The sequence below is a fragment of the Mustela nivalis genome, assembly GCF_964662115.1.
Source record: "Mustela nivalis genome assembly, chromosome: 18".
In the NCBI taxonomy this organism is placed as follows: domain Eukaryota; kingdom Metazoa; phylum Chordata; class Mammalia; order Carnivora; family Mustelidae; genus Mustela; species Mustela nivalis.
The window spans coordinates 11,335,685-11,351,563 of record NC_139037.1 but is presented as its reverse complement, the minus strand read 5'-3'; the positions used below and the strand labels follow the sequence as shown (position 1 = coordinate 11,351,563).

Here is a 15,879-nt window from a genome sequence, read left to right as displayed (position 1 = left end):
TAGCATAGTAATAGCAAGCAAGTGAAAACAAGGCAGGTGTCCATCAAGACAAGAATGGGTAAACAAAAACTGTGATATAATTTTCAACAAAATACTGTTGAGTTGTAGAAATAAATGACTTAAACCTGCAAGCAACGTTAGGAGGCCCAGGAATATAAAGATGAGGAGAACATCTAAGTTGCAGAAGAAGGCCACAGTGTGATTAATTTTTTTAAGGTTTATTTTTTATGTAAGTAATCTCTACACCAGTGTGGGGCTCAAACTCACAACCCCAAGATCAAGAGTCACATGCTCTTTCAACTGAGCCAGTCAGGTGCCCCCCACAGTGTGATTAATTTAAATCCAGTTAAAAAACTTGAAAAACTGACAATACACTAATTCAGAATACTAACATAGGCATTGATATAATAATGAAATATTTAACTGGGTACTTCTATTATTTTTAAAATATCTGACATATTATACACATATATAATATTATATGCATATTTATTTGTTTGACAAAGGAGTGCCACAGAGCAACTGTGGTCTTGGACACCCTCTATCTCATTCAAAGTAAAAGCCCAAGTTCTCACCAAAGCCCACAAAGTCTTACATGATCTGACTCCCTCTCTCTTACCTTCTCACCTTCTAGCAATATCCCTTTGGCCCACCATGACAGACCCACCAGCCCCTTGCTGTTCTTCCAATATACCAAATGGGTTCCCTCCTTAACGATTTTTGTATTGTCTTTTTCCTCTTCTGGGACATTCTACCAGTAGTTATCCTTTAATTAACTGACTCACTTCCTTTAAGACTTTGCTCAAATGTCACTTTCTCAATAAGACCTACTCTGATCACCCCATTAAAAATTGCAATTCACACCCCTAAGTGAATACATTCCTAATCCCCATGATCATTCCCTGCTTGTGAACTGGTCAACACTCAATTCATAATTCATTTGTATTGAACAAATGAAAGGAGGTGCGGAGGACTGGGAGACTGAGATCACAACGGCACTAGAACTATAGGGCTAACCAGGTTCTCCAGTCATAACCCTAAGGAAGAGAACCCATGATGGGCTGAAGGACTTGCCGTTCCAAGAAAATTCAAAAGTTCAATCTGAGGTGATTGCTTCAGTCTCTGAGTGGTTGGCCAAACCCTCTCATTTGAGCAGACTCTCTCACCCTCCTGAGGCTACCAATGCTTTTACTGCAGTTTTGAAAAAAAGAATTAACTTCTTTAGAGGAGTTTTAGGTGTATAACAAAATAAAGAGGTACAGAGATGTCCCATACACCGCCCTCACACATTCATGGCCGCATTCATGGCTATTATCAGTATCACTCACCGGAGGGGTACATTTGTTACTCAGGATGAACCTACATGCACATATCATAATCACCTAAAGTCCCTAGTGTACCTTAGTGTTCGCTCTTGGTGTTGTACATTCTAGGATTGTGGACAGATTGTTAGTGACATATCCCCATCAGTATAGGAGAGTATTTTTTTTAAGATTTTTTTTTTTATTTGACAGAGATCACAAGTAGATGGAGAGACAGGCGGGGGGGGGGGAGCAGACTCCCTGCTGAGCAGAGAGCCCGATGTGGGGCTTGATCCCAGGACCCAAGATCATGACCTGAGCTGAAGGCAGAGGCTGTAACCCACTGAGCCCCCCAGGCGCCCCTCATGGAGAGTATTTTCATTGCCCCACAAACCCTCGTTCCATCTAGTCCTCCCTCCCCTCCTTGTACCCTGGCAACCACTCATCTTTTTACTGTCTCCATGGTTTTGCCTTTTCCAGAATGTCATATAGTTGGAATTGCACAGGATGTGACTTCTTCACATTGCTTTTTTTTTCCCCCTCACTTAGTAATAGGCGTTTCAGTTTCCTCCGCGTCTTTTCGTGGCTTGATAGCTCATATCTTTTTAGCACGGAATAATATTCTATCGGGCAGGTAAAAATGAAAGGACTGATTTACCCTGCACAGGTGGTGGGGGGGTGGTGAGTAGGAAAGGGATGGGAAGAGCATTCTTGACCCCATGCTGGATGGTATAAGTTGTTATTCCGCCTTTAGAGTCATTTGGCAGTTTCACCTTTAAAGACATGAAAGCTCTCTGATTGAGTGAGACACACAAACTTGACCACCTCTTGAGGGCTTCTCTCATCTCATGAGCCTAAATTTTAATTTTTTCAAGGAAACCGATTCCCAGGGGACCCATCCCTCACTCTTTCTCTGGCTCCTTTTCTTCCCCCTGTCAAGGAGTTTGATGAGCTCTTATCCATCCTTCATGTATTCAAATCAATGCTTCCTCTCCAAAGAGGCCCTCCTTACTCCCCATACTAAAGTAGGTCATCCTCTCCTCACTTCTATTGTTTCTTCTTAGAGCACAATTGACATCTACGTTTGCATGTTTATCTGTGGGACTATTTGTTCTGGGTCCCTACGTTTGCATGTTTATCTGTGGGACTATTTGTTCTGGGTCTGCACTCCCTGGGAGGACAAGGTTTGTGACGCCTCAGTCTCCCAGTATGTCCCCAGGGTCTGAACTGGCCTGACTCACTGAACCGCCTGTCCTTGTCCTGAAATTTGATCTGGGTTCACCCGGAGGCTTGCTTAGAACCAGATATGGCAGGGAACTCACCCAGAGGCTTACCCTGAGTTCACGAAACACAGAGAGTGAATTCTGGGAGCCAATCATCCCCTCTCTGGGGCTTTGGGTGTGCAGCCAGAATGGATAAATCACATAGCAAAGATCATTAATTGTTGCCATCAACACAGCCTGTAACCAGAGCAGAGGTAAATGAAAGTTGTATGATGCCATAATCAGGCTGGGTTTTGAGCTATCCCAAAAGCCTTCCTGGACCCCACAAGGGATCAGTGTCTTTCTGTTCTTGGCACCATGAACTTCTTGCTTATCCCTCTTCGCCTGAACATATTATATTGTCCAGGAACCTTCCTAGGCTGACTCCTCCAGTTGACATTACACTCCTTCCAAGCAGACTAGCAGGCTACTTTTATCCCCAGTGGCCAGCACAGGGAGGGACAGGAAGGGAAAAAGTGGCCAACAGCAGGAGCCCCAATGACCCAGGCCACTGCTTACCATACCCTTCAACATCCAGTCCTGGAGATGTGTGCAGCCATATACGAGCCAAATGCTGGGATGGCTCGCTCCCTCTTACTTAGAGACCCCGGTCATTACTGGGGGAAATGATCTGGCTTTCCAAGCTTCACTGAAACCCAGTTCAGTTAGAACTGTAAGCCCTGAAGTCAGAGATCTGAGTTTGAGGTGTATCTCTTATATGAAGCTATGTGGCCTGAGCCTTTCTAAGTTGCAGAGTCCCCATTGATAAATTCAGGGCTTTCTATTATTTATTTATTTATTTAGCGCTTATTTATTAGAGAGAGAGTTTGAGCAGGGCCGGGGGAGGGACAGAGGGAGAGGGAAAAGCAGACTCCCTACTGAGCGGGGAGTCCTGTGCCGGGCTCCATCCCAGGACTGTGGGATCATGACCTGAGCCAAAGTCAAGCACTTAACCGACTGAGCCATTCAGGTGCCCCCCCCATACATTCAGGGTTTTAAATATCCTCCCCATGTTAATATGTTAAATATCCTCCCCATGACTGAGGTTTTATGAGGCCTAAAGTTTTTATAGCTTGACAGATCCTTAATGGAGGTGTGCTGAAGCTTCAGCTTCAAGGTCAGTATCTCTCTGCTCCCTGCAAGAAAATAAGTGGAGAACACCAGATTCCCCATTGACCACCTACTCTGCAGCAAAAATAGGGGTCCACAATTGAGGTCCCACCAATCCAAGGCCCCACTCTTGGACTGAAAAAAAAAGAAGCTAGCAACCTGCAGAATATCCCTCCTGGCAATTGATGGCAACAGCCCACTCCTTTCCAGAGGTAACTGACACGTGCTAACAACGATCAGTCCCTGCACCAACTCCATGCCCTAAAGTTTACGCACACTCAGTTCTGCATCCCAGAGGTTCTGGAAGCTTCCCCCCAGCCCTTCTTCCTTTCTCCCTCACCTTTCCCCCTCACAGCCTCCCTCGGTGCTTATCCGGTAGCTTCTCTAAGGTTCTGCACTCTGGGCCCAGACATGTCATCACCCCCTATATCCTGCGGCTGTGCCCCCAGCCATGGCTGCTTGCTCTTCCATTACACAAACGGATAGAAAAATCTGACCCTCCTTCAGGATGGAGACAGGTCTCTACAAGCCTGACTGACTTTCTCCTTCTAAATGTAGCCTCAGAGCAAAACTCCCTCCTCCCCCTCATCATGTGACCTTGCACAAGGCTTTTCAGTTTTGCATTTTGTTTGTCAAGCTTTACATTCTGTGAAGTCTAGCATCACAAGCTTAATTATGATGTCTATTTCTGTGGGTAGGGCCATTACTGTCAGGACAAATCAAACCTTCACCCCAGGTTAACTGGAAGGCAATGGAGGCATGTAGGCTCCCAGGAGATGGGGCAGAGAGAGGCTACCGGGAGACCACGAGGTAAGAAGCATCTTGTCTGATTTCTTTCTGAAAGTACCAAGTGAATATAAACGCCAACAGCTCTGATTGAGTGTGGTGGTGGGACACGGGGGAACGAAGTCAGGAATGCGGGCCAGCTCACCACAGTGCCTCTCTCTACTCCCAGGAAGGGCTGGGAACCCCTTCTCAGTTGCTGGATGACGCCTCCAATAGGAAAAGAAACTTGGGAAGAAAGCGCCGGAGGAGCAGCCAGGTCATCTGCGCTTATTCCCTGCACGCAGAGGAAGGGGCAGACTCAGTTTTCCATGAAGTGTGCTCCCGATGGGAACCCAGCTGCTGAGGAAGACTCAAAAGAAAATTCAGAAGCAAGAACAAACACGGAGTTCTGGGGACCCAGTCCGTTCATACTACAGAGGACTGCCAAGCTCCCGGCCCCTCCAATAAGCGGCGCGCGCCCCGCGTGCGCAGCTCCCTCCCCAGCGCCACAACTGGGGGCATCCGCTAAGGTTAGGGGTGTGCGTCCGTGGAGGACGCCCAGCTGAAGCTGCTAGGGCCGCGCGGCAGCACCAGGTCCAGGCTGAGGTCGCGCTGCTCGCTCTCGGAGGAGACGGGCCGGTAGCCCAGCAGCTGCAGCGCGCCGGCGCACAGCTCCTGCACGCGGCGTATCTTGGCGAAGGGCAGCGCGTGGCGCCAGGCCTGGGAGACATTGACCGCGTCCCTGGACGAGGTCTTGAAGGCCTCGCGGCGCGCGCCGGGCCCGGACCCGTGCGTTATGTTGTGGATCCAGGCCTGCAGCTGCGGCGTGAGGCTCAGGCCCGCGAAGGCGTAGAGCGCGCGGATCTCGGGCAGCGGCGCCCGTGCCAGGTCCTCGAAACGCACCAGGCGGTAGCGGCCTCGCAGGAAGGGCGGCGGCTTCTGCGTGGCGGCCTCGGCGATGCGCACGTGGCTGCGGCACACCTCGCGCACCACGCGCAGGCCGGGGTCGGCCTCCACCCATGTGCCGTTGGTGCCCAGGACGATGCCGTTGTCGCGCGCCAGCGCCTTGGCGGTCTGCTCGCGCGAGCGCAGCACGGCCCGCGGGTCGCGCACCAGGTGCACGATGCGCAGGTTGAGCGCCGGGTCATTGAGCAGCTGGTAGAGCACCTGCAGGTTGAAGAAGCGCACCTCCTTGAGCACCACGTGGCTATAGGCGCGGCAGGCCTCCTGGGCCCGGCTAAAGGGCTGCCGCGCGCACAGCGGCTTGCACACCGCCTCGCTGCTGATGGCGCCGCGCGGGAAGGCGCTGCAGGCAGGGGGCGAGCACAGCGCGCGGCTCACTGCGTACTGGAAGAGGTCCGACAGGTTGCGGCGCCACGGCAGGTAGGCGTCGAACACGTCCATGTCGCACAGGAAGACGGAACGCACCACGTCGCGCACGGCCATGTGCAGCGCCGGCGCGCTCCCCTGCGACAGGGTGGTCCACACGTGCCACCCGGGCTCCATCAGGTAGAAGACGTCGGGGTGCTGGCTGAAGAGCTGGCCCACGAAGGACGAGCCCGAGCGCCACGAGGACAGCACCAGCACGTGCACCCGCTCTTCGCGGCTGGCTGCGGACGGTGGCCTGGGCCAGGAGACCAGGAAAAGCAGGATGCAGGTCTGCGCCAGCAGGAGCACGGTCACCGCCGTGCCGGAGACACGCGGCAGCCACATGCCTCTAGCTGGGGGCCTTCGGGAAGAGAGGGCAGCCGTTAGGGACTCGCCCTGCCACACCCCAACGCCTTGCAGGGAGCAGTCCCCTCCCTCCCCAACCCCCACTCCGACCACCCGCCAGATGGGGGCCTCCTCCCCAACCCAGACTATGGCCATCTTACTAGGGCACTCTCCGGGGAATAGGACTTTAAGACGTCTACCAAAACCGAGTCTATGCAGAGTAAAAGGACCGTTGCAGAATGTCTTTGGAAATGTGTATTGTCCTTACTTTCTCAGTCCCTCTTCCCCTCCCCTTTCTCTCTCTCCCTCTCTTTTTCTGGCGAGGGAAATATTATTTTAAAACAGAATTCCCACCTTTTGCTTCAGAATTCTTTTTAGAGAGACAATTTTAGGTTTAGCTCCACAGCTTGATGGGTGATTGGAATCCCTCACCAGGCTCAGCCACTTTCTAGCCTGTGATCCCGGACCACACGCTGCATCTGTCTGTAACTCAGTTTACCCATCTGTAAAAAGGGGATGAGTATTGGTATTGGAATAATGGAATGGGGGGGGGGACGGACATGTCCTAACTCCCATAACTGATAATGTGCCCTTTCTGCCCAGTGTGCTCTGGGTTGTCTGGCTTCTTATAAACAAGCAGATGCAGCTTTTATTATTAAAAGTAAGTAAACGACATAGGGCACCCCAAATGTTGCTATCTGCAGGGAGTCAAGTGCTACAGGACGCATGAACTGCAAAGGGAGGGAACCCTTCTGGAGCTGTGGGAATGTGCAGAAGAAAGCGGTAAAGGGCAAGGGGAAGGCAGGCAGGCTCCTGGCCACCATCTGCCCTTGTCCGTGCTGAGGTTACTCACGTAGCTCACGGCTGCTGGGAGAGCTGCCCGCCTCAATCACAATCCATGGACGATGCCTGCAGATTTTTCAGGGCCTGAGAAAGCAGGAGAGACGCTGGGTCAGAGTCTCACAGGAGGAGACGTCCCTGCACAGTGGGAGGGCTTTGCATTCCCAGACAGACAGAAAGTTGCCTGCAGGTGGGAACAGAGCGGCCCAGCCCCAGCACATTTTTTCAAGTGGCTGTGAACTGACCGCGTTTCCTGCTGGGTGGAGGAGAGAGGGCCACTGATGCCACTGAGGAGCTGGGCACATGTGACTTCACTTCTCCAAGGCTCTGTTTCCTCCTCTGCAAAATGAGGATCGTAACATCCAGCCTCTTGGGCTTTGCCATGAAGAAGCTGCTAGAACATACACATGATAGAAGGCTTGCTAGTGCCATACATGGGCCCAGGGCTACTGTGGCTGGTGCTGTGTTGGGAGAGGCAGCACCAGGGGAAGTCTCCACCTAGATAAGACACTCTGAGGTCACCCGCATCGGAAATCCCAGCATCTCCTGCGCCCACCTCTGGGGTCGTTTACTGGATCTTAAGAATATCACACTTTTCCCACAGAGTGAAAGGGACGCAGAGCCAAGCTTGTGCACCCCGAGGTCCCAGACTTCTTCCCTTCTTGCACCTGTTGCTCTTACCACAATCCCAAGGAAGAGCTGCTTTGGGAGGGAGGGGCCTGAAATATCCTACTTGCTTTCACAGCATTTGCTCCCCTCAAAGCCCCTTCCCTGCCCATATCACCTCCAGGAGAAGGCAGGTCTAAATTGTGAGCAGATCCCACTTTTCCAGAGGCTGCCGGGAGTGGACAAGGGTCACCCAGCAGCTCTGCCTCCTGAACCACAAGGGCTAGATGTGAGGATTTCACTCAATGGCTCCATTTGGTGGACATTATGGTTTCCATTTTTTACGTGAAGGATGCCAGGCTCAGACAGACAACAGGGAAAGAGGGACCCTCGACCCAGGACTTCCATCTCTAAGTGCCTGGCACTTTCTGATTACAGTCACCTGGCCTCTCCCATTTCTAGGAAATCCTGCAGAACACTGGGGACCCCGGTGTTGGGCCCAAACACAGCTGCCCTAGCCAGCCCATCCCTTTCCTGGCTAAGGAGGATCTTGACGGTAAGCTACCAGTGTGTGTGTTACCTGCCTTCCAGGGAAACCAGAGGTTTTCTTAGGTGACACACACAACACAGAACTGATATCTGATCCTATTATTGGAGTGGAGAACTAAGAAGAGGATTGACACATGCAACCCCATGCAGAGTGCCCGAAGAGGTCCAGGTCCTACGGGAGAGTTTTCTGATAAGGAGCCTTAGGTACAGGATACCCAGTGGCAGGTCAGGAAGACACAGGATAAGTGTTTTATCTTCGTGATTGAACTGCATCCTCCCAACATTCATGGGAGGTAGAAATTACCTCCATCTGATTTATTTATTTATAAAGATTTTATTTATTTATTTGAGAGAGAGAGAGGAAAAGAGACAGAAGGAGAGGGAAAGGGCTGGGTGCCAAGACCCTGAGATCATGATCCGAGCTGAAGGCTGCCGCTCAGCTGGCTGAGCCACTCAGGTGCCCCACCTGTTTTAACTGAGGCAGTGAAGCTCAGAGACACGAATACTCACTGAGGACAGGGCAGAGAGATAGGAATATTTCTTGTTCTGTTTTGTTCTAGAGAGAAAGAGAGAACAGGAGCGGGCCAGGGTGGGAATCTTAAGCAGGCTCCACAGGCTGCACAGAGTCTGACTCGGAGCTTGATCTCAACAATATGAGATCATTACCCGAGCTGAAATCAAAAGTCAAGGGCTCATCTGACAGAGCCACCCAGGAGCCTGCCCCTAGGGCAGAAGTTTAAATCCAAATGTCAGACACCCAGAGTAGAGCTCTGGGGTAGATCTCACTCCTAAGCCTTTCCCCAGTGAAGTCCCCCATCCTGGAAGGCCTAGGCCCTTCCCCTATAAATTTTTCCATTTTAAAATTCCTTCTGGGGGCAGGGGGCGCCTGGGTGGCTCAGTGGGTTAAGCCTCTTCCTTCTCCGGGGGTCCTGGGATCGAGCCCCCGCATCGGGCTCTCTGCTCAGCGGGGATCTTGCTTCCTCCTCTCTCTGCCTGTCTCTCTGCCTACTTGTGATCTCTCTCTGTCAAATAAATAAATAAAATCTTAAAAAAAAAAAAAAAAAGCGCCTGCCTTCAGCTCAGGTCATGATCTCAAGGTCCTTGGATCAAGTCCCGTATCAGGCTCCTTGCTCAGCAGGGAGCCTGCTTCTCCCTCCTGTTTGTGCTCTCTTTCTCTCTCTGACAAATAAAGTAATTCATTAATTAACAATAAAAGAGTTGGGGTCCCTGGGTGGCTCCATCATTAAGTGCCTTCAGCTCAGGTCATAATCTCGGGCGGGGTCTGGTCCCAGAATCAAGCCCCAGATGGGGCTCCCTGCTCTGCGGGAAGCCTGCTTCTCTCTCTCCCACTCCCCTTGCTTCTGTTCCCTCTCCTGCTGTGTCTCTATCAAATAAACAACTCTTCAAAAAAAATTTTTTTTTTAATTAAAAAATAAATTTAAAAAAGAGTCAAGAACCCTGACTAAGACAGTTAAGTGTCATGTCCGGGAATGTCACAAAGACTGAATGAGTAGATGGTATTAATAAATATTTGCCTACTTAATGTCAGACACTCTGTGATCCAGATCCCCATGTAACCCGCATTCCTTCCCGCTAAGCAGTTACTTTTTTTTTTTTTAAAGTAGGTTCCGGGTGGAGCCCAACATGGGGCCTGAACCCACAACCCTAAGATCAAGATCTGAGCTGTGATCTGGACTCCGATGTGGGGCTGCCGCCCACAGTAGCTGCCACCACCACCGCCGCCACCACCACCGGCTGAGCCCCTCCAGGGCTCCCTTGCTGAGCATTTTAAAGTCCACCCAGGTGCCCTAAAGTGACGGTATCTTCTAAATATCCCTGACTGTTGGCCTGAGAGACACAGGAAGGAGCAATTGTTCTATCTGACTGGCAGATTGGGAAATATGAGCTACAAGGAGGGACAGTTTGCAGTAGGAGGGGGTGAGCCTGAGCCCCGGAACCTAGCTCTTTGGGAAATCCCCGCCTGTACCCCAGCTCTGCGTGTCCCTCACTCAGCAGCCTCTCCCAGCCCAGGCAGGGTATCTAAGGAACTGAAATGTAAAACTAGGTACAAATTCATGGCTCAGATTTCTCTCTGTTTGACATCGGCTGGAGGCCATCCCTGTTCAGGAATCCCAAAGATTAGAGAAAACAGATTCCAGATCAGGGATCAGTGGACTCTTGGCATCAAGGGCCACCCCTGGGGGCAAACAAGCTCTGATAGAACCCAGGGCAAGTTAGGGAGAAGGCTGAAAAGGAGGGAAAGAGAAAAGAAAAAAACGAGAGGGGCGCAGGGAGAGAGAGGAGGAGTAAGATGAACGTTTACGGTGGGCTGGAAATGGAACACCAGTAAACACCATCTGTTGAGGGCTTCCTATATGAAGACTTTTCTGTCCATTTTCTGATTTAATCCTTACAACAACCCTATGATGTGGACCTGATACTCCCCCCTACTTTACAAATAAGGAAACTAGGGTGTAGAAAGATTAGGAAACTGGCCTAAAGGACCCACACACGAGCTGAGTCAGAATTTAAGTCCTAGCCTTACCACTTTAGAACTCTTAACTACATGGTATCCAGTGGAAAAACCACAAGTACTAAAGCAAACAGTGGTGTTAAAAATGCACAAATATAAAAAACCACACAAGTATCAAAGGACATCATAAAGAAGGTGAAAAGACACCCCCAAGAGGGAGAAAATACTCACAAATCATATATATAGCAAGGGACCCAGAGAATATACAGAGCTCTTACAATTCAATAATAGAAGACAAATAACCCAACTCAAGAATGGGCAAAAGCTTTGAGTAGACCATTTTTCCAAAGATATACAAATTGCCTACAAGTGCAAGAAACGATGCTTGTCTGGGTGGCTCAGTCCTTTAAGCTTAAGCATCTCCCTTCCACCCAGGTCATGATCTCAAGGTCCTGGGATCCAGCACTGCATAGGGTCCCTGCACAGAGGGGAATCTGCTTCTCCTTCTCCCTCTGCCCCTCCCCCCACACACCCACACACCTGCACTCACTCTCTCAAATAAAACTTAAAAAAAAAAAAAGAATAACATAAATACATATCAAAGAAGACTGAAAACACATGCCCACACAAAATCTTTTTCATAAACTTTCATGGCAACATTATACCTAATGGCCTCAGAATGGAAATATACTAAATGTCTATCAGTCGATGAATGGGTAAACAACATATGGTCCATCCATATGCAGTTGACACTTGAGCAATGAGGAAGTTGCAGCATTGACCTCCACATGGTCAAAAATCCACGTATAACTTCTGACTCCTGGAAAATTTAGCTACTAATAACCTACCACTGACCTTAACATTAACAGTCAATTAGCACATATTTTGTGTATTATATGTAGTCAAGTAAGCTACAGAAAAGAAAATGCTATTAAGAAAATCATAGGAGGGCCCCTGGGTGGCTCAGTGGGTTAAAGCCTTGGGGCTCTCTGCTCAGCGGGGAGCCTGCTTCCTCCTCTCTCTCTGCCTGCCTCTCTGCCTACTTAAGATCTCTGTCAAATAAATAAAATCTTTTTTTTTTAAAAGAAAATCATAGGAGAAAAATACATTTACAGGGATGTACTGTATTTATCGAAAACATTTGCATACAGGTGGATCCACACAGTTTAAACCCATGTTGTTCAAGGATCAACTGTAATTCAGTATTATCTGGCAATAAAAAGGAATGAAGTATTGATATGTACTATAACATAGAGGAACCCTGGGTTGATTAACACACCACATGAATATACTGTAAATCACTGAACTGTACACTTTAAAAGGGGGAACCTTAAGGTATTTTTTTTTTAAAGATTTCATTTATTTATTTGACAGAGATCACAAGTAGGCAGAGAGGCAGGCAGAGAGAGAGGAGGAAGCAGGCTCCCTGCTGAGCAGAGAGCCTGATGAGGGGCTCAATCCCAGGACCCTGGGATCATGACCTGAGCCGAAGGCAGCGGCTTAACCCACTGAGCCACCCAGGCGCCCCAAGGTATGTTGATTGTATCTCAATAAAGGTGTTATTAAAAAAATACGCAGGGACACCTAGGTGGCTCAGTGGGTTAAGGGTCAGCCTTTGGCTCAGGTCATGATCCCAGGGTCCCCCCCCTCTCTGCCTGCTTCTCTGCCTACTTGTGATCTCTCTGTGTCAAATAAATAAATAAAATCTTTAAAAAAAATAAAAATTATCTTTGTATGGCCAGGTTACAGGTAATTTTTTTCTTTTTAATGCTTTGCTGCATTTTCCAGGTAGTCTACAGTAGACTTGTATTACTTTGGTAATCATAAAATTGGTGACAGGAGGCACAGGTAGGACCCGCCTGCTCCAGCTTCCACTTCGGGAAGAGAAATGCCTGCAAACCCATCTCCCAGCTGACTTGAGTACCAGTTGGCCAGAGGAGGACAGGGGCATCAGCTGGAGAATTACCTCCTGAGGACAGAAAGATATCAAGATCCTCAAGCCCACCCTGAGCCTCAAGGCTGTGGCGGAAGACAGTCCTGGCCCCAAGCCCTGGCCACATCTGCTATCTCTCTGCCAGTCTGAAACAGCAGCTTCGTGGCATCAGGCGGGGGCAGGGAAGCTGGAGTCACACAGCCCAGATGCTGCTGATTGGCAGCAGACTGGCCTGCAGGGATCTATTGGGAAATGATATCAAATTATTCAGGGAAAGGAGCTTCAAGTCTCCCGAGCTCAGAGCTACCCCGCAGGGCATTTCAAAGAAAATGAACAGATAACACGCAACACCTCTCCCTGGCCCTGAACTTAGGGGATCCTCTAAATGCACTTTGCACAGGACCCAATCATAGAACCTTACAGCCAGGGAGACCTGACGTCTGGGGGCTTCCACCTCTTCTCTGAAGTAACACAAGCAGGGGATGGGGGAAGGGAGTGCACATTTAGCACGCACCCCGTGTTTCCCTAGGTGTTGACTGAGCTCTCTTATTACGGGGATAATATGGAATATTCTCTGGTTTATTTTTTCAACGTTTTATTTTGACTAATTTATTATTTTTGAAAAGCAAGTCATTCTTAGAATTCAATGATATAAAAAAAGGTGGGGAGGAAGGGGCTGTTTTAGAAGAAAATGACTCAAAACAGTAGCAGCTGGATCCCGTGTGTGGACATTGTTTGGATTCTGATTCAAACAAACCAAGTGCAAGAAGGTATCTTCGAGGCAATAGGAAATTTCAACACGGACTGAATATTGGGTGATTTTGAGAAATCATTGTCAATGCTACTGTCACCCTACACAATACTCTCATTTTTTATGCATTTCTGTACTTATCTCCCCTTACTAGACTAGAAGCAGGATTCTGTCTTATGACAAGGAGAAGGGAGAGCACAGGGGCTAATGAACCCCACTGGAGCATTTACTGTGTGATCTTGGTCAAGTCACTTAACCTCTCGGTGCCTACTGCTGTTTAATCTATAAAATGGGGGAAATTCACCTTGCTGGCTCGGGCCATAGAGCATGCAACTCTTGACCTCTGGGTCATGAGTTCAAGCTCTAGGGGGCCTAGAGCTTACTTAAAAAAAAAATAAAAATAAAAATGAAATAATATCACCCAAGTCAGGGCTTGATTTTAACTCAATGAGTTACCATTGCTAAAGCACTTAGAATAATGTCTGTCATACAGCACATTTGTATTTGCTCAGAAATCCTCCAAATCTTGGGTTACAACTATTTTCTATGGATCCAAGCAATTGCCTCTTCATAAGGAACACTCAAGAACAACAGCCAGGCCTGGTTCAGGGGACCCCGCACCCTAGGAACAGAATGTGGCAATCCCAGGCAGGGGCAGAACATGGACCCACAAAACAGGCGCGAAACATGCCAAGAAGAGAGGGGTAAGTGGAACCATATAAACCTTAACACAGCCAACGCTCGAGGAGCCACACACACCATTCCCATTAGCTCGGGTACTTGGCACACTCACGCACTCTCGGCCTCGGGGCAGCCAAGTCCTTGCTGCCCTTGAGGCCTCAGTTTTCCCACCCTCCTGCCTCCGGCTCAAGATGGGGAGAGAAGAGAGGGTGAACTGATCCCGGGGCACCTATGCTGAGACCAAGAGACCTTTCTCGTTGCTTAAGGGCCAGCAGCGAAACAAGCCAGACTCCCATTCAGGTGCTTATGGTTCTAAATTGGCTCACCAAGTTGCTTTTCCTCAAGAGTGCCGTGGGGCAAAGCTTTCTAGATTAATACCATGCCCTTGGAAACTCACGTTTCCAGAGTCTAGGGATCCCCAGCAGGGATCTCAGGTGAGCTGAAGCCGCAGGAAGACACTTGCCCACCAGCGCCAGAGGCTACCGCGTCCTTCCCCTGGTCGGATAGAAACACCACTCTCAGCTCTGCTCCCCAGACCCGACTCCCCGGCTACGAGCTCCGTGCCCCTGACTGCGGGCATCCCGCGCGGAGAGGGACCAACCAACGTACCCCAAAGCTGGCGCCCCTGCCCGGGCTGGCGCGGCGGGGGAGGCGGGCGCCCCACTCCCGAGGCTCCGCAGAGGCTCCCTGACGTCTCCTCTTCCAAGTTGCCGTCCGCAACCGGCCGTGTCTTCCCTGGGCGAGTCCGCAGGGGCTGACGTGCTCCGTAGGCGCTCAAGGCTAGGAAGGCGCCCCCCGGTGACACCGGGGGAAGGCTCCGAGAGGCACCGGCGCGGATCCGCAGACACCGAGAGAGTGGAGGCACCTGGAGACCTAAGGCGGAGGGAACCTGGAAACAGGGCGGGAGTGTCCTGGAGAAGGAGAGGCGTCTTAAGAACGGGATGGAAGTGTGGGGGGCGCAGTCGTGCGGCCACGGCCAGACACAGACTCGGGCACCCCTGCTCCGGAGGGCCCCCTACCCCGCGCCGGAGCCCTGCGCTGCCCGTTCGGCCGCTCCGCGCCGCCGGCCGCAGAAGAGCGCACACAATGAGCCGCTTTCAGACGTGGCTGCGGTCCCGGAGCCGGCGGGCGGGAGCCGGGGCGGGAGGGACGGAAGGAAGGAAGGAGCCGGTTGGCCCCCGGGTCTTGCTACCCTCCCCACCTCGGGGGAGGGGCGGAGGCCCAGGGGCCGGCGCGGGAGGACCGGGGGAGGGCGGGCACAGGTGGGCCGCGGGGCCGCGGGAGGACGTCGAAGGGCGCTCGCGCTCACCTCTCATGCGGCTATGTGACCGAGAAAGTTGCCTCCTGCTCCGTTCCCAGAGAAGGAAGCCTCCCGGGGGGCACAAAGGCCCTTGCGAGGGAAATCGATTTTTTTTTTTTTTAAAGATTGTATTTATTTATTTGACAGAGAGAGATCACAAGTAAGCAGAGAGGCAGGCAAAGAGGGGTGGGGGTGGTAGCAGGCTCCCCGCTGAGCAGAGAGCCCGATGCGGGGGCTCGATTCCAAGACCCTGAGATCATGACCTGAGCAGAGGTTTAACCCACTGAGCCACCCAGGCGCCCCAAGGGAAATTGAATCTTACTTAATCTTGCCCCTCCTCGCGCTCAGTGGCATCCTCGCAGGGAGGTGACTTAGAATCCGAGCCGCTTCCCAAGCCCCCAGCCTCAGACCTAAGTCAAATGCATCTCAATGCTCAGCGGACACACGCGTGGCCTCCCCAAGCAGTAGCCGAGGGAGAGGAGCCCAGGCGCCAGGAGCCGAGAAACACTGAGGGGCTGGGCCCAGAGCTGGCTGTCCCCCTCCCTGTTCTAGTCTCAATCCAGAGGCCCAGGATTGATAGCAGGTCCGGATAAAT

General features: G+C 50.8%; 1 protein-coding gene across 5 annotated transcripts; it reads right to left on the bottom strand.

Annotated features, from left to right (window-relative positions):
- Positions 1-202: 202 nt before the first annotated feature.
- CHST6 (carbohydrate sulfotransferase 6) lies at positions 203-15,355 on the bottom strand. 5 transcript variants are annotated; one of them, XM_082712286.1, is made up of 6 exons: positions 14,594-15,355; positions 14,382-14,479; positions 7,237-7,382; positions 7,005-7,078; positions 6,506-6,654; positions 203-6,167 (listed from the first exon to the last, which is right to left on the bottom strand). In XM_082712286.1, the coding sequence occupies exon 6, from the start codon at positions 6,149-6,151 to the stop codon at positions 4,970-4,972; it is 1,182 nt and encodes a 393-aa protein (XP_082568412.1). In that variant the 5' UTR covers positions 6,152-6,167; positions 6,506-6,654; positions 7,005-7,078; positions 7,237-7,382; positions 14,382-14,479; positions 14,594-15,355; the 3' UTR covers positions 203-4,969. The 5 variants fall into 5 exon arrangements, 4 of the variants coding, with proteins under 4 accessions (XP_082568412.1, XP_082568410.1, XP_082568411.1 ...); XR_014305937.1 differs by lacking the exons at positions 6,506-6,654; positions 7,237-7,382; positions 14,382-14,479 and having other exon boundaries at positions 203-2,405; positions 2,450-6,167; positions 14,594-15,353; XM_082712284.1 differs by lacking the exons at positions 7,237-7,382; positions 14,382-14,479.
- Positions 15,356-15,879: the final 524 nt, after the last annotated feature.

What these genes read in the sequence shown, in the direction of transcription:
- CHST6 (XM_082712286.1), bottom strand. Translation starts at nt 6,151, where the DNA reads ATGTGGCTGCCGCGTGTCTCCGGCACGGCGGTGACCGTGCTCCTGCTG.